The sequence below is a fragment of the Argopecten irradians genome, chromosome 5, assembly GCF_041381155.1.
Source record: "Argopecten irradians isolate NY chromosome 5, Ai_NY, whole genome shotgun sequence".
Taxonomy (NCBI): domain Eukaryota; kingdom Metazoa; phylum Mollusca; class Bivalvia; order Pectinida; family Pectinidae; genus Argopecten; species Argopecten irradians.
The window spans coordinates 38,633,151-38,657,256 of NC_091138.1; the positions used below are offsets into that span (position 1 = coordinate 38,633,151).

At 34.4% G+C, this 24,106-nt stretch overlaps 2 protein-coding genes across 8 annotated transcripts in view; one reads left to right on the forward strand and one right to left on the reverse strand.

Moving 5' to 3' along the window:
* LOC138323781 (rho GTPase-activating protein 44-like) overlaps nt 1-14,020 on the forward strand; it is a 45,570-nt gene extending 31,550 nt beyond the window's left edge. For 2 of the 6 annotated variants that reach the window (XM_069268622.1, XM_069268624.1), the window contains 2 exons: nt 3,517-3,757; nt 4,514-8,261. In XM_069268622.1, the coding sequence (XP_069124723.1) occupies nt 3,517-3,757; nt 4,514-5,168 (896 nt within the window). In that variant the 3' untranslated portion in view covers nt 5,169-8,261. Of the gene's footprint in view, nt 1-3,516; nt 3,758-4,513; nt 8,263-10,215 lie in introns of those variants that run through there. The other 4 variants (XM_069268620.1, XM_069268621.1, XM_069268623.1 and 1 more) reach the window with 4 other exon arrangements.
* A 6,264-nt stretch (nt 14,021-20,284) lies between these two features.
* LOC138323784 (exosome complex component RRP46-like) lies at nt 20,285-22,079 on the reverse strand. 2 transcript variants are annotated; one of them, XM_069268628.1, is made up of 2 exons: nt 21,946-22,079; nt 20,285-20,972 (listed from the first exon to the last, which is right to left on the reverse strand). In XM_069268628.1, the coding sequence occupies exon 2, from the start codon at nt 20,963-20,965 to the stop codon at nt 20,306-20,308; it is 660 nt and encodes a 219-aa protein (XP_069124729.1). In that variant the 5' UTR covers nt 20,966-20,972; nt 21,946-22,079; the 3' UTR covers nt 20,285-20,305. The 2 variants fall into 2 exon arrangements, with proteins under 2 accessions (XP_069124729.1, XP_069124730.1); XM_069268629.1 differs by having other exon boundaries at nt 21,935-22,009.
* Between the last annotated feature and the right edge of the window lie 2,027 nt (nt 22,080-24,106).

Sequence of the window (24,106 nt, forward strand, 5' to 3'; positions counted from 1 at the left end):
TGACTTGTCCCTTTGACCCAAATCACGCCTCCTGTCCTCATTGACTTATCCATATATCCCAAACCGTTCTTGCTGTTTCCATCGGTCCATCCCTTTATCCAAAACCAGGTCTGTTTCTCCGATTAACTGTCCCTTTGTCCAAAACCATTTCTTTTTTCAATTCGTCTATCCCTTTGTTGCAAACCTTGCCCCTTCTCCATTGCCATGCCTCTTTGTCTCATACAATGCCATTTTTCTCCATTATCTTGCTCATTTGTCTCCAATCATTTCCTCTGTCTTCATTCTCCTTTCTATGTATGTTGATTTTTGCCAGTTGCCACGATATTGAAACATTGCCCTTTGAATGCATGTATGATTCTGATGCTTTCGACGGTCCTGAATGCTATGTACATCATTGGTTCATTAATCCTGTTATATATCTATATTGTATTGTATTACAATATGTACTTGTTATATAGATGTTACCATATCATATATTCTGTATCATACATTTTGTATTTTTGTAATTTGCAATATCATATATTAATGTAAAACATCCTAAGCAGTGATCATACAAAACAAACCTTTATCTTTATTTGTAGCTATACATTATGTACTGTAAACCATAGCCTACAATGTGTGATCACTGGGGTCTATCTTTACATATTTATCTGATGACTACTCTGTGTGACTATTTCTAGTGATATAACAAGTAGCTGTTTCTAAGATATCACTTTCAATACCGCACCACTAAGATACATGGACCATAGTTATAGTTTTAAAGGTAGCATATTTGTCAAAATTAATTGCCCTGGACAACTTTCCATACCAAAGGAGGTTTTGTCATGGTATTAACTTACATACCAATGATAAAGAAATTTTTGACAAATCCAAACTCTGATATAAAATGAAAGTATAGGAATTTAATTGCATTTATCATTTGAAAAGGTGACATCTTGAAACTGGATTTTTCACTTATTATCAAAGGGGCACTAATCACAACAAATGTGTTATCTTAATTTATATGCTATTAAATATTATGTTGATGTTATACCAATTACTTAATTTCAGTAATTTTTCCTAATGTTGCTTACTGGTTCCAATGTTAACATAACATGTACAAGTCACTATTTAGCAATAGTTATAAGTTGTCGGATACAATGTGACAAAGTTGATTTACTGAATATATTGTGTAAATTGATAAAAAAAAATATAAACGAGATATGCCAACACAACTGATGCAGTAATTTGAGGTTACATAGGTATTAAAGTAAGTGACCAAAGAGGCAGCAGTTGTCGGCCAGCCATTGTGTCTGGTTTTCTCCCACTAACCATCCACCATTAACATCTTCACCCATGGAATCTCATAATGGACTGTTCTTGTCTTTTATTTAAAGGCGTTTTATTCAGGGGTGACTAAGATCACGTACCCAGAAACGAATATGTTACAGTACGTTAAACCCCGCAACCCCCCAGGGGTGACTTAGTTCAATTGGGTGGCTGAATGGTTAAGGTGCCTTACTGTCTCCGCCTATGTTGCTGTGGCCAAATGGTTCAAGATGTTTGATATGTTTACCATTAGGCCTCCAAGGGTTGTGGTTGCCAAGTGGCTCAAGGTGTCTGATATTCTACCACTAGCCCTCCACCTCAGGGTTCTGGTGGCTGAAAATTGGCTCAAGGTATCTGATATGCTACCATTAGACCTCTATCTTACTTCAGTTGGAGATGTTTTCGAGGTACTGGCTCTATATGTCTGCCATTTATACCCAGGATACTCAATTTTCATTCAACACTAAAAATGATCACGATGTGAAGCTAACTCAATGTCACCTAATACCAGACTTATGGAACACCACCATATCAAATAACACATCTACCTTATATAATGATAGATTCTCCGAATACTGTGATAGAGTCATTGATTGATAAACAACTGAATATAATAATTGAACAACTGAGCATGATTATTGATTGACACTATAAAATAATGATCAAACACATCAGGTATGGCCTAATGTACTTAGGTGTGTGTCATCATTTAGTAGAGATAGGATTTCCATTTTGAATGAGAAGACTTGAATAAGGTATAGAATTATCATACAGACATACTGGGTACATTAGATAAATTGATTAGTTATCATCTGCTATATTAATTTACAATATCTAATGATGAAGTAAGTCTATTACATGTTCTTTTCTTTTAAAGCCTATTGAGAATTCATCTTAAGAATGGATGTTGTTTTTACACCATGAGATCTATAATTTGTGATGTAATCACAAAAAGAACAATTTACAGGTTCTTTCGTTTCCTCTGGGATGGTTTACAAAGTAGGCTTCTGAAAAGCACAAATACTTTTCACTGCAGCTTGTGTTTATAGCCTACATTGTTTACCGGGTACACCAAAAACATAAAGCTATATAAATCTATAATTCACAGCTTGCATGAACTACCGCCTGTTATTTTATCTGTCAACAAAGGTGATTGTCGCACACAATATCTCCTCAAAAATTGTATTCGATTTATTTAGACTTTCACAATATTCCTTTTTTATTCTGATAGTGTAAAAGTCACTGACCTCTCATAGCTTAATACAAAGTTGAAGTTAAATGCTGATATTTGAATTGGTATTTTAGTTAAGCTGAAGAAGCATGACTGCGCATTAGTGTTGAGCACTGAACAGCTTGACTTGCATTTTAGCAGTACAATATAGTAGTTTGTTATCTTCTTCTGGTGTTGGCCGATTGCAGTCTTTTGATTTTTAGCCAACCATCATCAGATGGTAGGCTTTTTGTATTAACTTTTTCTGGTGGTTTTTCCTTGCATATTGGTAATTCTTTCATTGAAACAACTGGGTTCATGTTTTCATTATTTAAATTGTGCAACAATATTGCGTTGGTAATTGGTGTTGAATTAATTATATATCAGGTAATATGACCCATGTGGTCACTTTTATTAGTCAGGGTAAAATGTAAAACATTTTTGTTTATTATTGAAAGAAAATCAATTCTGTGGTCAAAGATGAAGGTCACAATCAAAAACAAACTGGTTATTAAATGGGAACGATCTGATCATAGGTTATATTAAAACAGTTTTATTATGCCAATATAGGCGATGCCTTGTTTGTGTTAGTAAAGGGAATTAGCAACGTCAGTAAAACAAAAATTGTCATCTTTTATTTTTTGGTGTAAAATAGTAATGATGTATATATTTTAACAAGTAATACTATAGGGGGATAATTTGGCCTTACCAAACACAATTAGTCACAAGAATCTGATAATTTGAACAACAGGTTTGTTTATTGACCAGATTTACGTATAAATATGTACATCAATGGTTGTTTAGTAAATAAATAGGTCATAGAGTATTTTTCTCATAGCTTTATCTGGTAGAACTGGACAGGAATTTGAAAGCATGCAATGTACATCAATAATCAGTAGTACAATACACACTTGTTTTCTTTCCAGAAAATTGTGATGATCAATCAACAGAAGTAAAGTGATTGGATATAGAAATAACTTGTACCTTTCCCTTTACAGAGGTGGACTTTGGTAACTATGCACTGTACGCCTCCAGCGGTGACAGTCCACTGGACGGAGGGGAACCTTCATCAGACCAGGAGGGCTCTTTCTCGTCCGGGAACCAGGCGTCAAGTACAACTGGGAGTCCGCGAGTCAGTCTGACTTCACCTCACTCTCCGAACATGAACACCAGCACATCACCCTCCAGTAGTACAGAGGAAACTAATACTGTGGGCCTAGCTGCTCCCCTAGCAGAGAGGTAACTAGTGTAACTTGTCACTAATGTTGTCAGGAAAACCAACTTACTTCAGATTTATTCATTAATTAGATTGTATTAAATAGAGGACAGCAATTTTATGCTGGATAACACTTTTGGGATATTCAGGGGCTCTAACATTAACAAGCGCCGATATAGAGTAAGGGTATCCTGCCCGCCCTCCTCCGTCTCCCTTTTTTTGAGGACTTGATATTTAAGGTCTAGTAATTTGCTTCATTAATTAGCAATTTGCACAGGATAAGTCATTTTCAGTTTCCTTTCCAACTTCTTCTTGATTTACTCCAAAGTATTTTAAAGTTTTTAAATGGGTACTAACTGATGAAATGCAGAAAGGTACTTTGGGCAGTAGAGCACTTATCGCATGAGTAAAGGAAGGATGGAAAATTGGTATCAGAAAAAATATTTAATCTTATCGGTATCTCAGACACTAACATTTCTATACAAGATTTTGTGCATGATTTTGATGATATATGACCATTTTTACTAACGTTTCTCCTCTGAGCTACTCGGCCTAGTTGTTCAGATAATATATGGCTTGGAACTAAACTCAATTTGAATGATCAATTTTGAAATCTTAATACATGTATGTATTTTTTTTGTGTGAATCAAATATTTTCTATGCAGATCTTTTAGTAACCTTCTCAAAATATACTCTTTGCTTAAGTGTTTTGTTTACTCGATATTATAATCATTCACTTCACAGTTTTATTTGAGAAAATTTCTGCCAATTTTCCTCAGTGAACAAACCAGTCCTAAAATCCTGCGACGTGGAACAAGGAAGCCAGCGCCTCCTCCCCCACCTAACAGACCATTCTCTGTAGCAGTGACAGCCTCTGTTACCAAACCAGTCCAGTACCAAACCTGGCCTAGACAGGGTGGAGGCCTGGAGCCAGAGAGTCCTGGTGCGGAGGAGCCAACTGACAGAGTGAAGGCCCCTCCAGAGAGGCCATCTTGTCCTCCAGAGAAACCAAGTCATGCCCCACATCGGGCATCCACCATATCCCATAGTCATGCGGAGAGGCCTACAATGCCACCACCAGATCGACCAAAGATACCACCGCCTGTGACTCCCATGCACCAGCGGTCAGCCTCCACAGGAAGTCCCAACTCAATATTAGCATCGTCTTTAGGGGACAGTCCGTCCCCACAGAATGGACAAGGTAGTCTGTCGTCCTCTAAAGCTGCACAAGACTTGACATCCATAGGTGATCATCCACAGACATCACAGGGGCCTGGTCCCGTACTAACTTCCCAGTATAACCAGCTTCAGCAGCCTGTAGAGCCTGCCTCTAATCGCTTGAGTTACCAAGGTCCTGCGCGCCATGTGCCTGCCCGCCCTTCTCCACCCCCACCCATGGCTTCCAATGAAAAGACTGAAGACACAAAACTCTAAACATTTGCCTGTTTTACTTATGAATCTTGCCCTCTGTCAGATCAAAGGGCAGTGTCATTTGATATTTAATAGCATGACAAAACTAATTGAATGTTGCTTTGGTCTTAATTTTTAAACGAAAACAATTTTGGCATGTTTGAATTAATATTGATGCATGTGGGAAGCATGGTAAGGAAGTGAAGATGTGTTAAGTCTGGTTATATATTGGCAACCTGACCCCTGTGTCTGTTAATCTCGTTATATAAGGCCAACACACACAAATCAGGCACTCAGATCCACATAACCAGAGTAGGAATTGATAAGTTGTGGAATAACAATGCTGTATCTATTATTCCTTCTTTGCACATTGCAGAGTTATTTCCACAAGTATTCCCCTTGTGGGATGGTATCGATTGTGACGTCATTATTTTGTGAGCAAAACTCCGAAAAATATTACGCTATGCTCTTAAAACACATGACGCCACAATTAATAGGTACTTACCTGCATTAGCAGATAACTCTTTAATATGCAAAGACAGAATAATCTGCTCTTTCTTTCCATGCCTCATTAGGTCCCCCTGATTTGTCTACATTGGTGACATGCACCCTACAATTGATTTATTACACAGTAACCTCCCTTTACTATATCCATGTTGTGAAAGCAAATAATAACACTTAAAGCGAAATGTGATATAATTAGGATATAAATCACTAGTGCTTACTGTTATGTAAGGTGCTTATAGTGAGATGTTGTAGCTCCTTGAATCATTTACACTTGTAAATTCATCTTATACATGTTATGTATAGCAGAGAACGACTAGTTCTGCAGTGTCGTCATATAAACTATATTGAATTATAGTGCTTTTCTGTATGTCCCTGTCTCAGTCCGTAATTTTTGTTTATCAGAAATCAAATTATCATTTCCGTAGCATTGCAACTGTTATAAACAGTTTATGTAAATATAATTTATGTGATATTTTTCCTAGTTGTAGTGTATACATTTTTGAGTTGTTTTAGATGTTTTCTTTCATTTCATCATCTTGTTACTGATTCTAGTTATTGCTTATTCCTCAGGACATAGTTTTGTTATATGAAATGAAAATTGTTCCGTGGAATTCTTGTAATTATTGCTTCTGACTTGTGAATGTTGCTCACACATTGACTGACTGCTACAGCTGAGCACCTGTTTTAGCTATAGACGAGAGTTAGTAGGTTAATCCTATAGCCATCAGACTGATATTAATGTTTTCAGGTTAAATGTGATCTTACTAGATATATTTTGATTACTTAATCACAGAAATCAAAAGTATAGTATATTAAACATATCTATAGACTTTACGATGTAGTTAATATAGATAATAGTGATATCTATCTACAATGTACCTTGTATAGTACATGTAAGGACTATCACTGCAGACCCATGTCCCATGGTTGGTCCCTGTGCCTAAGGTTGCTGACAGCAACATGATGGTCATCGTCGGAGACCCACGGGTGATCGCACTACACTACGCTACACTTATCAACCCGTGGGCGTACTCGATCTCATAGCTTCGTTTCAATGACGTCATTCTATAAATAGAAACCAATCAACATAACTTTCTCAAAATTTTTCAAACTCTTCAGGCTTGGAGGGAAAATATTTATGGATATCAATGGCTGCGCCCATGAAGACATGCCGCTTCTGTGGCAACTTTGTGAAATGTCATTATCTTCCGACGAGTCCTTCCCAATTTGAATCTCCGTCATTCTTTTCTGTCCATAATTGTTGAAAGGCCTGATAGCACAGACTCTTACCCCCACCTGTCTTCACCGACAGATAAACATCTTTTCCTTCCAATAAAGCCTCAAAACTTTTCTTTTGAAATTCTTTTAGTATCGGAATGGCAAATCGTTCCAATACACTCGAAAACTGAAAGGGCGACACCATCTTTATTTCTAGACTACCTATTCGGTTTTGTTAAGTCTAATGTGATTGGCCAATTTATGCGATGGGTGTGCATGACGGAACCAATGAAAATGCCTCATTAATTATTCAGGAGTTCGAGATGAAGGTCGCGATTGCTCCCAGGGGATATTAACGTTAGTGTATATATCGCCTGGGTTACCGAGGATGCATGATGGTCTACTTATACATATTTACCATACCTTAAAATAGAGATACATGGGCCCAGTTTGATCTTAAAATTCTCCATAGGAAAGCATTAGAGAAGTTCCGGAAAGTTCCTTAAGTGAAGTTTTTCTCCTTTGTAACTTCTAGGAGAGAATTTTAAGTTTAGGAATTTAAGGAGTGTTTATGAAAGTAGCTTACGGCAGAATATCTTTTTACTTTTTGTGATGCTTATGCATGTACACTGTACATGTGTTAGATTTATAAATTGTGTAGAAGAATCTTTGTAACTTTTAGGGACTTAAGTGGGAAATAACAGCTAATGATAAACAGAAATGCATAAGGCACTGCACGTTCAAGTATAATCTATAATAACACTTCATTGCTCACTAGTGATCTCATGCTCAGTCCAACAAGTGATATTTTGTAGTTCACTAGGGGTACTAGCCACATATGGCATTTTATAGTAGTGGTCTCCAAGACTTTCAAACACTTGACACATTACTGTTTACTGGGTGTCCATAATACATTCAGATGCTTGACACCACATAATTCATTAGGAGCCTCTGCTACAATATACTTTTTATAGCTTACAGTAAGACACATGCAAGAAACTTCACAGTTCACTGAATATCTGTGCCACATTTAGACAAGTCTTGGTTCACTAGAGACATATGACACTCCACAGCTCATTGGGTGTCTGTGACACATTTAGACATGTGACACTCCACAGCTCATTGGGTGTCTGTGACACATTTAGACATGTGACACTACACCAGCTCACTGGGTGTCTGTGACACATTTAGACATGTGACACTACACCAGCTCACTAGGTGTCTGTGACACATTTAGACATGTGACACTACACCAGCTCACTAGGTGTCTGTGACACATTTAGACATGTGACACTACACCAGCTCACTAGGTGTCTGTGACACATTTAGACATGTGACACTACACCAGCTCACTAGGTGTCTGTGACACATTTACATGTGACACTACACCAGCTCACTAGGTGTCTGTGACACATTTAACATGTGCAACACTATGTGAGACACCAGCTCACTAGGTTCTGTGACACATTTTTTACACATGTCTGTGACACACATACACCAGCTCACTAGGTGTCTGTGACACATTTAGACATGTGACACTACACCAGCTCACTAGGTGTCTGTGACACATTTAGACATGTGACACTACACCAGCTCACTAGGTGTCTGTGACACATTTAGACATGTGACACTACACCAGCTCACTGGGTTTCTGTGACACATTTAGACATGTGACACTACACCAGCTCACTGGATGTCTGTGATACATTTAGACTTCTTAGTTCACTAGAGATCTATTTCACATTCAGACATATGGCAATACTTGCTACTTGTAAGGAAATCAATCTAAAGCTGATATATCTTCAGTCTCTCAAGCCTTACAGTTACACTAGCCTGACTGACTAAGCAGAAAAAAATGATTTCATATTTTAAAATAATATTGCTTAAATTTTTTTTAAATTATTCTAAATGGAAAAATTGCCAATATCTGTATAAAATGTGTGGCTAGAAGTGTGTGTGCTTGTCTGCTATTTCTTATTTTACTGCAAAAATGCTTTCTTGCCCTGAGCATGTTTATTTCAATCACAACATTGTTATTTTATTAATTGCATGAACGTGTCATTATTACATTTCAGTCTGTACTGTATTAACTGATATATTTAATGTGCATTATGTATTCCTGGTCAAGGTTTAGGGGTTAATCAGTTATAGGAAATGGGGAATAAAATAATATATTTACATATTTATATTTGATATTTGATCTTTGCATATTAGAGTTACCTCCCTTTTGAGTAGGTTTTCATTATTACATCATTATTTTGTGAACGCAATTTATGTCTTTTTCTCCTAAAAGTATGGTGTTATGCTGGCAAACACATGACGTCACAATCAATACCTACCTGCAAGAGCAGATAACTCTGTAATATGCAAATACAGAAATTGTAGGCTGAAGGAAAAAATATTACTGAAAGCTTTTAAAGTGCCAATATATTAAAGGATTGTTTTAAGGTTGAGCGGTTAAGACCCCATAATTATGATTTTAAATAGCATGTGGAGCAATAGCAAAGTATTATTATTACCAAAGCATGATGGTTTTTCCCCTGGTACTTTAGTGTTTTTTATCTCCAAAACTGACCATGTTCTACAGTTAATAGAATTTAAAATCAATGTAATGTTAAACGATCATAAAATAATCTAGTTGACAATATGAAATTTAATGTATGCATACAGTAATAAAAGATGAATACTAGGTAGGACTTCTTTCATTGCAATATGATAAAAAGTGCCATACAAATATATAGATCAAAGCGTGGAAACATGAATGGTGGAAATAGTCAAACTTGTATCTATATACATACGTGAAGTTAACATCAGCAATATAATTTATTGTATAATAACTTGTAATAACTCATTGCTCATTTAAATTATATATTTCCATAGCTTATTACACCACATAATTAAAATGATAACCATCATATCTTATATCTTAGAAATATAATCATATTTATATAATCTAACATAAAAAACCTATATTATAAGTTATTATAAATGGAAGTTTATTTATCATTACATTTCATGTATAAATAGCATGTTCGTTTAATCCTTGAGTCAATATATCCTCTGTATTTCACTTATGAAAACATCACAATAGCTGTACTTAAATAATGAAATAAATATTAAAAGAATATGTATGTATATCCTCTGTAGTAACGTAATAAAAATAAGGCAGTAAATTAAGTAAATTAATATAGGCATAAAATTTAACGTTTACGAAAAACCATAGATTGTAAAATACACGTTCAAATATATTATGATAGAAAGATTTTTTTCGTTTATTCATTGCAATAATTTCATCGACATTCTATTTAATTGAACCTATTCTTATTGAGTTGGGCTTATTTTTCAGGAAATTCTTTCAAAAATGAGTCTCCATAGCTTCCCTCTGCCTTACATGGAGATAAGATCTGTGATCTTGGCCGCTGGTAGCCGCCATTTTGTTTGGCATGTGATAACCATGTGACTGAAACCATGTGATCAGATTTTAGTGAGCAATGAACTGTTTGTGGGCAGAAATTGTTTGTGATGTGCAATATCTGTGATGTCATGTTTGTAACATTGGTTAGAGTAGTATATTTGCACAAGGACTTGACAAGGAAGCTGAATTAGGGTTTCGGTTTCAATATTCATATTTTGATTCAATATTTCAATTCATCACCATTACATGATTTTGTAACGTCTGTGTAATATATAAATCATCTTACCCAGACAAGCTTCTCAGACAGCATGCTTACAGTAAACTTTATCCATCATGATAAAGTCTTTTGAAAAAAAAATATAATTACTTATTATTGTTGAACTGGACCCAGAAGTATATTCTGAATTTCAGATTCTAAAGTCAGAATTTTACTGTGATCTATTGAGCTACTCATTGTGTATATGTAGACTGCACTGTAGTGAATGATTTTGTTTTGTATTTGACACGTATATTTTTTGTGTCTCATCACCAATTTGATATTGTCTGTATGGCATGCATAAACCAAAACAAGTAAATCATCAAACATAAATAATGGGACAAAACTGGTACAGAATAAAAATAATCCTACAACCCTACAATTATCACCCTAAAGCTAATGATTTACCCAAGTGATGGTTTTCTAGCATAGCTTTATAGAGCTGTGAGTAAGACATCTAATGATCAGTGTGTTATAGACTGTAAGATTGAATTGGTATGAATCTTAGGGTACATTGTCAAGACAATAGTGTGCATAGGATTAAAACCTCTTAATATTCATATTTATTTGTAAAACTAGGTTTCTATATGGCAACAATTTTCAAATCTAATGCTTTATACATCAATTTTGATACATAAATTTCTCATATAAATTTAAGTCGATAAGCATGCATATATATAAAGTCAGAAGGAAATCTTAGTTTCCACTGAAACAGCCTCATCGTGAGAATCGAGCCATGGTGAGGCTTGATCCATGTGGTGAAAGATGATGTACATTCTGTCTTACCTTTAGGTATAGTAGACTTATCTTTTGTTATTTGCATAGGGTTGTAGGGTTAGACTTGTAGGTCTTTTGTTACAGGGTCGTCGGAAACCCACAAGTCACTACTGTCACAAACGATAGAGCAGTGACTCGTGGGATTCTGATGATGATGCCAATGGTTGTTAACGTTGAATTAGATGAAATACCAGTGTACAACCGTGTCACTTACGAATTGTGTTATGTCCATGTGTAATTACGAACTTATATTTAATGATTTAAGTGCTAAAGATTATGTGTCAATGTTGTTTGTAACAGAGGTAATAACATGTATGCCAATCTCACTGATACTCCTGAACACACACACTCTCCAACTGGTAGCTGGGGCTTTACTCTAACGGTAGCGGACCCAACAAACTGCATGTAACACATTAGGACATACCGGGTCATTGGGACCTTTGACTGACGTAAAATCATTGAAACGTGTACTTACATAGACCAGTACTTATATAATATATAATGTTTAATGTAATATTGTTTTTCAGTTACATGTATTCTAGCTTCATGGGCAAAACCCATAAAACCTTGTTACAGTGATCAGGAGACCAAACTTACCAATATCATGTTACTTAGTAAATATACAGTACTTATTGCAGCATTATTAATTTTATGTTTTGTCTTTTAGGGGTAATAAGAACCATTTTTAATTCACAGGCAATAATCATTTGCATTCACAATTTGTGAGCACTTTACATAATGTAGGTATTTTATTCAAATTCAAATTTAAGCTTTCTTTTGTAATATGTTTATAATTGAAACTTTGATGCCTGATAATCTCACACTTCATTAAGTTTTACCGAGATACAACAATGATCAAGGGAATAATTTAATGGACAACACGATCCATAATTCTGATCAATCAATGTTACTTCCCTTTATTTCACTACATCAGTACTGACATAGTTAAACAAAGGGAAGTAACTGGTAACAGAATGACGACCCATTTACTCAATGGTTGATCCAACAAAGGAATATCATAAGTGACAATATATATTACTGTTATGTGAATGTTTTGTCCATATATAATATACTCTTTATCTATAACGTGTGTAAGCATTTTTTGTGTGTCGTGAAATACCGGTATGAAGTTGTCATGACACTAATATTTTAAAATATTTATCATTTCCAAAATTAAATTCATTGTGTAGATCATGGTACTTTTCCTGGTTATTTATTCTGGTACAATGAGAAATATTGAATCGCTTTTGGAATCCATGCAATATTTTTTCATATGAAGTTTCGGCATGTAATGTGGAACTTGCACAAGTAATAGTTATGTCATGTTTTCTAATGCAGTTCATATGTTTTGAATAATTCTAATGTACAAGTCTTGCCATCCTCAATACTCCAGGGGTTCGGATCACTTACGATCTCTACACCCCTGGACTTTCTCATAGTGAAATTGAAGGCAGCTCAGCGGAAAACATTTGACCAATCACAGGTCAGCAAAGATTTCCTTTGAAGACTATAGAGAGATCAACGCCTAACATCAAAGCCACACAGTCAACTACAGTGTACTGTTATACAGATCTTTTGATGTACATCAAATGACTAAATTACCTGTTCTGTTGCCTCCAGTTTTACTATGAGATAGTTCAGGGGTGTAGAGATCGTAAGTGATCAGAACCCCTGGAATATCGAGGATGAAATGTTGCCTACTAAATGCTCTGAATTCACCAGTATTCATTACATAATATAAATATGTTTTTTGATAATGAAAAATGCAAATATGATATCAAAATATTTTGGATGATCTGATCCAATAAATATTGACAGACTGACCTTTCACCAACCCCAATATTAAATGGATCACATGGTCAGAAACATCAGAACAGGCAAATCAACAGAAGGCACTTTCATTTAGGTGATTATTTCAGGCATAATGTAAATTACAAGAGGTTGCAGTGTTAATAACCTGTATAATAAAGGGGAACTAACTCAATCCTCTAAATTTAACATGGTTAATTATTTGCAATATTAATTGGTAGTAATTTCTTGTAAAATCAATCAATATTGCTCTGTCAAGAACACAAACTGAGTCACTTTGTGTCCAATAGATTATTGAAAATATTTTCTATGGATGTTTATTTGTTTTTCTCTGAAGATGTGAAAATTAGATTTTATATCTGACACTGTTATTACATTGTATTTGTTATACAGATCATTATAGATCCGAGGGATAAATTATTAGGGTTATAATGTTGTTTTTATTCATTCCTGTTACACTCAAAACTGCTGGCTACAAAAAATGCTGTCAATCATTATATATGAATGTTGAATCCATATAAAAAATATTGTCAAATTTTGCAATTGAAACTATATTACGTTTAGTTTTCTTTTTGTTATTTGTTTTCATCCATACATGTCAATTTCAGCATCTGTTTCCATTGTAACAATTATCATGTACTGTTCATCCGCTATTGCGATTCATATTTCATTCTTGATTTATTTGGATTCAGTTTGAGACTTGTTCATTACTGGAGTTTAGATTAGTTTGGGTTTCATCTGGCCTTTACATCACATTTCGGACTTTTAACTGAGTTACAAATGTCGTGGGTTGAGGCCAGTGGAAACTAATTCATGTATGGTTGACTTTGAATATAAAGTGATTTTATTTTTTTTAAGCCTGGCTTACCTTATTACCAGTGCTACACTATTATTGTTAAACATAAATATATTTTGTAAAGCTGTCTGTGCCTTTGATCTTACATGTAATTGTGTAACCAGTAACCTACAGTTGATATGTGTTATGTTGATAACTCATTCACCCCTGAAAACGTATCTGAACTCTTCCAATTCAAACATGGGAATAGTTCACTATAGATTTTCAGGAGTGAATGATTTACCAGGGTAATTATACGTACACATCACTGTTACTTAACAGTAAAATATTTACAACAAAAGCAAAAGTTACTCAAACTTTACTTTATTTGATTGAAATGGTTATATAAGCCTGCTCTAGGAGGAATAGGGAAGGATGCTAATTCAGCAAAAGCAATGTGGTCAAGCAATTGACCAATAGATATTCTTGTCCCGTAGATACCCGGGAATCGAATCTGTACTTTATAAATTAAGGTCTTATAAACATGCTGCCATTTAGAACAATCTCAAATACTGATTATTTCATGCTTTTCTTTGAACAGTTGCAATACTTGGTAATCCATTTGGAAAGAGTGGTTGCTTGGTTATTGGGGCAGTGACTAACCAGGTACTGATCATAGGTTGGTGCACAGGTCTTTGGCTCTATGAATATGGATACCTTTATATATGTGTTACACAGTATTTGTATATATGTATAGAGTCAAAGACCTGTGGTTGGTGGTTTACCTCCACTTCCAAAACCTAACTCACACATTCATAAATGATCCCTTGCTATTAGGACAACATGAACTGTAAAACATTGTTAAAAAGAAGCTCAAAGAATGTCCTGTTTGATGTACTTCTCTGTATTCATTGATACATCTTGTCTAAAAATCTGTTTAAAAATTTGAATGTTCGCAGTATGTAATATTACAGAAAGAAATCCAATCTTTTTTTTTTCTAGGGTAGAGTGAGGCTTATTGGCACTAGAATACAGTAATTTGGTAAGCAGCATTTAATTTCCAATCCATGCATAATTCAACACTTCCATTACTTGTGTCTAATTTTTAATATTTAAAACCAACATTTCTACAGTGACATATGTAGCATCGTCAATGGGATGGTATCATCCAGGTTACTGGGGACACTTAAATTTTGTCAGCAGCTTAACTTACAAATAATGATAAAAATGCATGCATTTTTCTAGAAGCATTGTTGATGTGTTTTGTAATCTTATGTCAATAGACAATTTATTATTGTACAATTTGTTATTTTTATGCATTTTATAAAGTATGCTTTCATCATTCTTCATAAGTCTCCAACTACAAGCTTGTCATGTTGATATATGTATTATTATCAATCAATAATATTATTGAACAAATCACTTATAGTACATTTTCCAAAGTAAAAAATTAAAAAATGTTTTAGAATTATATACAATAGTTTGTCTTTTACTTTGTGTTGAGTTTCTATTAAAATACTGATACAGTGGAAGTCACTTGATGTAATAAAATACTGATACAGTGGAAGTCACTTGATGTCATAAAATACTGATACAGTGGAAGTCACTTGATGTCATAAAATACTGATACAGTGGAAGTCACTTGATGTCATAAAATACTGATACAGTGGAAGTCACTTGATGTCATAAAATACTGATACAGTGGAAGTCACTTGATGTCATAAAATACTGATACAGTGGAAGTCACTTGATGTCATAAAATACGTGATACAGTGGCAGTCACTTGATGTCATAAATAAAATACTGATACAGTGGCAGTCACTTGATGTCATAAATAAAATACTGATACAGTGGAAGTCACTTGATGTCATAAAATACTGATACAGTGGAAGTCACTTGATGTCATAAAATACTGATACAGTGGAAGTCACTTGATGTCATAAAATACTGATACAGTGGAAGTCACTTGATGTCATAAAATACTGATACAGTGGAAGTCACTTGATGTCATAAATAAAATACTGATACAGTGGAAGTCACTTGATGTCATAAAATACTGATACAGTGGAAGTCACTTGATGTCATAAAATACTGATACAGTGGAAGTCACTTGATGTCATAAAATACTGTACAGTGGAAGTCACTTGATGTCATAAATAAAATACTGATACAGTGGAAGTCACTTGATGTCATAAAATGTCATGAATAAAATACTGATACAGTGGAAGTCACTTGATGTCATAAATAAAATACTGATACAGTGGAAGTCACTTGATGTCATAAATAAAATACTGATACAGTGGAAGTCACTTGATGTCATAAAATACTGATACAGTGGAAGTCACTTGATGTCATAAATAAAATACTGATACAGTGGAAGTCACTTGATGTCATAAAATACTGATACAGTGGAAGTCACTTGATGTCATAAAATACTGATACAGTGGAAGTCACTTGATGTCATAAAATACTGATACAGTGGAAGTCACAGTGGTCACTTGATGTCATAAAATACTGATACAGTGGAAGTCACTTGATGTCATAAAATACTGTACAGTGGAAGTCATTGATGTCATAAAATACTGATACAGTGGAAGTCACTTGATGTCATAAAATACTGATACAGTGGAAGTCACTTGATGTCATAAATAAAATACTGATACAGTGGAAGTCACTTGATGTCATCATAAAATACTGATACAGTGGAAGTCACTTGATGTCATTAAAATACTGTACAGTGGAAGTCACTTGATGTCATAAATAAAATACTGATACAGTGGAAGTCACTTGATGTCATAAATAAAATACTGATACAGTGGAAGTCACTTGATGTCATAAATAAAATACTGATACAGTGGAAGTCACTTGATGTCATAAAATACTGATACAGTGGAAGTCACTTGATGTCATAAAAAAAAACTGACACAGTGGAAAGTCACTTGATGTCATAAAATACTGATACAGTGGAAGTCACTTGATGTCATAAAATACTGATACAGTGGAAGTCACTTGATGTCATAAAATACTGATACAGTGGAAGTCACTTGATGTCATAAAATACTGATACAGTGGAAGTCACTTGATGTCATAAATAAAATACTGATACAGTGGAAGTCACTTGATGTCATAAATAAAATACTGATACAGTGGAAGTCACTTGATGTCATAAAATACTGATACAGTGGAAGTCACTTGATGTCATAAATAAAATACTGATACAGTGGAAGTCACTTGATGTCATAAAATACTGATACAGTGGAAGTCACTTGATGTCATAAATAAAATACTGACACAGTGGAAGTCACTTGATGTCATAAAATACTGATACAGTGGAAGTCACTTGATGTCATAAATAAAATACTGATACAGTGGAAGTCACTTGATGTCATAAAATACTGATACAGTGGAAGTCACTTGATGTCATAAAATACTGATACAGGGGAAGTCACTTGATGTCATGTTGGTTAATATCACTTTCTGTTTACTTAAAGATGCTCCACCGCTGACAAATGGTATTTTTTCACTATCAAAACAGCAGCAGACAATTTAATATTTTTCTTCAGTTACAAAAGTTACTTACTTTACACCATTACTATCGTTGAAATGTTGAGTTTCTAATTTTTCTTCAAGTTTAAAATATCGAAAATAATTAATTCCATCCCGAAAAAAATCCTTTGAACTATATCCTGTATGGAATGATATACTGATTGCGCATGCACCAAAGGCAAAATAAATTATTTAATATCATATTTTGTGTGAACTAGACATATATACACACGATTAAACACCAATTTGTTCAAATTATGAATATCATTTATGCTCTGTCGGCAATGGAGCATCTTTATAATATCTCAATTTCTAGATGTATCATTTTGTTCTCGATAACTTTGTATTGTTACAACTTGATAATATCACTTACTTCTGTCCTAAAAACGCTTTATAACATTCTATCTTACCCACAATCATGTTTAAAACACAGGTAAGTCCCCAAGATTATCCCCAGGTGTCATTTGATAAGTCTGATTGCTTTATGTAAACAACATGTCACCTAATTAACACTTTCTGCTGCTCTGAGATTTTGTTCAAACAATAAGTCAAAGCTGAAATAATTTAACGACTACTGAGAAAATGTTTCCAGGATATGTTTCTGGTTAATGGTTACCAGGTATTGTCTAACAATTACATTCAATTCACTATGTATGGGGCTGTACATTACATCTATTGTCTAAAATATTTAGTTTTCTGTTAACTAATTTAGTGGGAAGAGTACATAGCAAAATTTCCAAAGTTTTTCTTATTCATAACAACCTTTATTTACCTTTCCATGAATTATGAAATGCTTTGACTTTATCATCAACATTGACGGCATAGAAAACAAGAGATCCCAGAGGGATCTTGGCGCCCACCAAAGAAAGATCTATGTCTGACAATGGAAAGAGGGATCTTTTCCCTGCTTTTCAAACTTTTTTCAAACACATGACATATAAAATTTGAGACAGATCGCTATAGTACTTTCTAAGAAATAGTGGTAACAAACTTCAACAATGAAATCTAAGATAGCGGCCGGTTGGCCATCTTGTTTACCGATCAGTCCCGAAAGGCATTATTCATCAGTCCTAAAAGGTACAATGCACAACTAGGATACAAGGGGAACCTACATATAAAATTTGAGAAAGATCCCTTCAGTACTTTCTGAGAAATAGCGGTAACAAACTTTAACTATCAAAATCCAATATGGCTGTCGGTCGGCCATCTTGTAGAACCGATCGGTCCCAAAATAGCAATATGCACAACAAGGGTCCTAGGGGAACCTGTATATGAAATTTGAGAAAGATCCCTTCAGTACTTTCTGAGAAATAGCGGTAACAAACTTTAACTATCAAAATCCAAGATGGCCGCCTGTTGGCCATCTTGTTTACTGATCGGTCTCAAAATGCAATATGCACAACTAGGGCCCTAGGGGAACCTATATATGAAATTTGAGAAAGATCCTTCAGTAACTTTTTTGAGAAATAGCGGTAACAAACTTTAACTATCAAAATCCAAGATGGCCGCCTGTCAGCCATCTTGTTGACCGATCGGTCCCAAAATGCAACATGCACAACAAGGGTCCTTAGGGGAACCTATACTATGAAATTTGAGAGAGGATCCCTTCAGTACTTTTCTGAGAAATAGTGGGATAACTGTACTTTAACATACCAAAATCCAAAATTTCTTGTTAAAATATTAAGTTTTTCTGTATATCCCAATCCTTCAATGCAATTTAGTGGGAAGACAACAAAATTTCCAAAGTTTTTCTTATTCATAGACAACCTTTTAATTTACCTTTCCAGATGAATTATGAAATGCTTTGACTTTATCATCAACATTGACGGCATAGAAAAAAAAGCCAAAGACAATTCATAAAAATGTCACATTTCCCTTAATAGAGACGACCGCACTCAAAGAGACGGAGACAAAATGTTTGAATGACAGCGCTGATGACCACTTTCAAAGCAAACCAAAATCGGCAACAATTATGATAATTTAACAGAAAAAGGGCCATGACAAGGCATTCGACTCTTTAATGAGGTGAAAATTGTTTTAAGTTATGAGTCATTTTGGTTTCCATACTCAGTACATAATGCATTTTGCAGTTAATTCATTGAAAGGGTCTTTGACGGGATAAATTCGTTACACAGTTTGTTAGTGACCTAATACGAAAAAATATGAGGTCTAAAATAAACATGTATCAGGCTCGGCTTCGCCTTGCCCAATACAAGTTTATTTTAGACCCCATATTTTTTCGTATTAGGTCACTAACAAACTGTGTAACTAATATTGCCTGACAAATGGAACATGATATTACTGTCAAAATACAACAGGTGTTGGGGGTGTCACTGACGAAATCGCTCTCTGGCTCAGTCGGTCACACATTTTTAAATGACAATTAGTTAGTATATGATGGCATGGTTCATAGGTTTAATAATGTAACAGATTTTCCAAACGAAACTCCTTACATGGGGAATTGAAGAATAGGACAGATGACAACTTGATTAAAATACAGATCCTTATAACCACTCTATTCAATAGAGGATCTGACAAGTTGAGTGACAACATCCTAGAATTAAAGGGATCATGCTCAAGATGACCTTTATACCACCTGACTGTACTTCAGAAGTTCAGATTAAAAGCAATTTCTACACATTAAAATTTTAATTGTAAACACTTTTTCGTCCCAGTATATAATATATATACATTTATATAAGGCACAGATTTTAAATCCTAGGCCTGTTATAGTCAAATTCTAGTGACTACAGTAAAATATTGTAAAACATGTACCATGATTTGAAAATTCATATCAAACCTTTGTGTAGGTTAATTGTGAAACAAAAACAAACAGATTATAATGGGATTACTTTTAATTACGCAGCTTTTGAGAGTTTCTTTTCTATAGATGATTTGTAAAAGTCAAACACCGATTTGCTGGCCTCTCTGCAAGCTTGAGAACATTTCTGGAATTGTTGTACAGTGTAACTTCCCGTTGTGTATACTGTGAGTATAGAATTGTCTTTGTTCTCAAACACAAAAGTCAGTACAGCAGAGCTGTCTTTTTCCTGCTTAGCTGTAGGGTCTAGGACGACACAGTCTTCGCTGTCAATAGCACACGTCACCGCTGCCACCAGGAACTTCATAGCAACACTAGCATCTAACAGTGCTAAACAACAAGAGTTAACACTACATGACAGTAACGAACCAGAGTCCTGAATTTCCTGCACAATGATATTGATAGATGATCTGGGATGCAATGATGCCAAAAGGAAAGTCTCACAAGTGTTTCTTAGAGTTCTTTCAAACATCTTTTCAGCACAGCCAGGTAGTCCTGATTTGGGTTTATACACCGTCTCCACTGTGGCTTTATTGAGAATTTCTTTATTCATACGCACTTCCCCTGGTCCATAAACAGCAGTTGTAACTGATGTGTCCCCTTGAAACATGGTCACATCACCATCAGGACGCGACAGCTGGCCCAATTCACACACCATGTTGCGTAACTGGAGTCCATCACCATTGGTAACCTCCATGCTGTTCCTGCAGAATATAGGATACAAGTCTCATATTGGATATTAGGATGTTCAGTGACTTTTAGAGTTTAGTATGTGATAAAACTGATATAGGTACATGAATACATTACTCGATTACTGACATGTATTATTTTTGAATATTTATATACACAATATCAAACTCCTTTATCATGATCTAAAATTTTTTCTCTGTTAAAGATCCCTCTTGATCAATTGATCTAGATGGAAAAGGTCACATTTAAGCCCCCACCCCCGGTTTGTGTGATGATGTGTAAGTTATTTACATGTTAACAATCCATCAAAAGTACGAAAAGAAACATTACTGTCTTGAATTTTGAAAAGCTTGAACACGGGAGCTTGACGTTCTGTCAATAATAGTTTAGCTTATTGTTTTCTACCTATGACTTCAATATCTATTTTTTAATTCACACTATGTTAGTGTATATTCTGTAAATTTTTACATTTTGCTACATTAGCATTTATTTACATTACACTTCAGTGTCTTAACCTATTTCGTGTAACATTTGTGTGACATACAAGTGTAATTATTAATTAATTACCTTTAAATTAAATTTTCTTATTTCTGCTAAACTGTGATAACGGTTTCCAACTAAATATCATGTATCTATTGCATGCTTGTTATAGTTAAATTGTTGTCTGTCTATATATATATATTACCTGTTTATACTGTGATATTCTTACATATGTTTGTCGCAAGAATAGCACTACAGTGTTAATGTTATTATGTTCCTCATGTATGAGACTAAATAAAACTTCTTGACTCTTGAGCATAAAAAGGAAAGAAAATGAAGCTGACAATGCTTTGATAAAATGACGATCTCGATATTTCTGCTACAATTAAATCTTCATGGTGAAGTGTGCCTTGCTAAAGGTAATGAATTTCCTCAAAGTTAAAAGATTCGCTATTCTGGTAAACAGTATAGATCGAAAAAAGAAATTGGGCATTACGTTAATCTTACCGGAAACAGCTTCGGGCACGTGTTCAAAGAATGGTGTAGGTGGCGCAATACTCGCAGTGAGTGAAGAGAAAAACCGGAAATATATACCAATAAAATAGTCCATAATTTGTCTAAATATTATCACCAAAGAAGTGCAAAAAAACTTGTCGTTTCTTCAATATTTCTCGCATGAATAAATGTATACTCTAAAATATAATTAAAAATGTTATAATCAACTAAGCTTATATTAAATATTCAGACAGTGACGTAATTGCGCATGAATATCACCATCCGGTCTGGTCGTACGAGAAGGATAGATGGCAGGGTGTTTTTAACTTAGAAGAACGAAAAGAGACGACAAAAGAACATCGCAGCTACATATTCCTGAGCTTTGATAAAACTGATATAGGGCACATGAATACATTACTCGATTACTGACATGTATTATTTTTGAATATTTATATACACAATATCAAACTCCTTTATCATGATCTGAAAAATTTTTCTCCTGTTAAAGATCCCTCTTGATCAATTGATCTAGAAGGAAAAGGCCACATTTAAGCCCCCACCCCCGGTTTGTGTGATGATGTGTAAGTTATTTACATGTTAACAATCCATCAAAAGTACGAAAAGAAACATTACTGTCTTGAATTTTGAAAAGCTTGAACACGGGAGCTTGGCGTTCTGTCAATAATAGTTTAGCTTATTGTTTTCTACCTATGACTTCAATATCTATTTTCTGTAAATTTTTACAATTTGCTACATTAGCATTTATTTACATTACACTTCAGTGTCTTAACCTATTTCGTGTAACATTTGTGTGACATACAAGTATAATTATTAATTAATTACCTTTAGATTAAATTTTCTTATTTCTGCTAAAACTGTGATAACGGTTTCCAACTAAATATCATGTATCTATTGCAATGTTGTTGTTATAGTTAAATTGTTGTCTGTCTATATATATTTATTACCTGTTATATACTGTGATATTCTTACATATGTTTGTCGCAAGAATAGCACTACAGTGTTAATGTTATTATGTTCCTCATTTACGAGGACTAAATAAAACTTTCTTGACTTTGAGCATAAAAACGGATAGAAAATTGAAAGCTGACAATGCTTTAAGGATGTACTCCTCTGAGAAGTCAAAATTTTCTTGTATTAAACTTTTTTTCTCATATAGATTTTTGGAAATAGGAGTTCATACCATAAAAGAAAATAGGAGAAAAAAACATATGTCCGTGTGCTCTTTTTTAAGCTATTGTCACTCAAAGATACCTAATTGACAAAATATTGGATTTAATGGGAATTTTGCCGTTTTGACCATATACACAAAAGATTAAAGCCATAATTTCCGAATGAGGTGTTTGATATGTATGGTTGTTTGTAGAATTTATTTTCTAGTGGTCTTCTTTAAAAATATACCAGTTTTTATCAATAAAACTTACATTTTTTCTCAGAATAACAACATATGCTACCCCTACCCCATAATTTTGAGCTTCAAAATGCACCATTTTCAGCCATTTTTGCCAAATTTAGCCCTTTATAGAAAAAGTCCTGGTATTAAACTTTTGTTAATATTTTTCATATCAACAGGGAAAGGGTTGTTCTTTCTAAATCAGGCAGAAAAATGGGGGGGTCCGTGTGCTTACTTTTTTGCCCCATTTGAATATTTGTTATTTTTCAGTATTTTCGAGTAAAAAAATAATTGTGCTCAAATTACCATTAAATGTAAAAATAAAGAGACAAAAGTGTATCATATCACACATTAATGCTAAATATTTTTAATTACCATGAACCCAGGAAAGATTTACAGCAAAAATTAGCTCGATACAGCTAAAAATACTGGCGCAGTGATGATTTAAGTAAAAACAATTTCAGTAAAAAATGGTAAAACTGTGGCTCTACTCAAAGCGAAAAAAAGACACAATTTCAAAATGGCCGCCAAATGGGCCATTTCTTAAAATCCCCATATAAATTTTTTTCCTAAAACTAGAAATGTAATTTTTTGACAAAATTTGCAACTGGTAACTTCCTACAGATATTGATAGATTTTATTTGAAAATCTCATAACTTCTTTGATCTATGTCGAAACGAGACTTCAACGGGACTGAAACCGGTGGGGGCTAAACCATGTAGCCCGCCCCGAGCCCGAGCTTTAAAACCCGAGCCCGAGCTT

What these genes read in the sequence shown, in the direction of transcription:
- LOC138323784 (XM_069268628.1), bottom strand. Translation starts at nt 20,965, where the DNA reads ATGGAGGTTACCAATGGTGATGGACTCCAGTTACGCAACATGGTGTGT.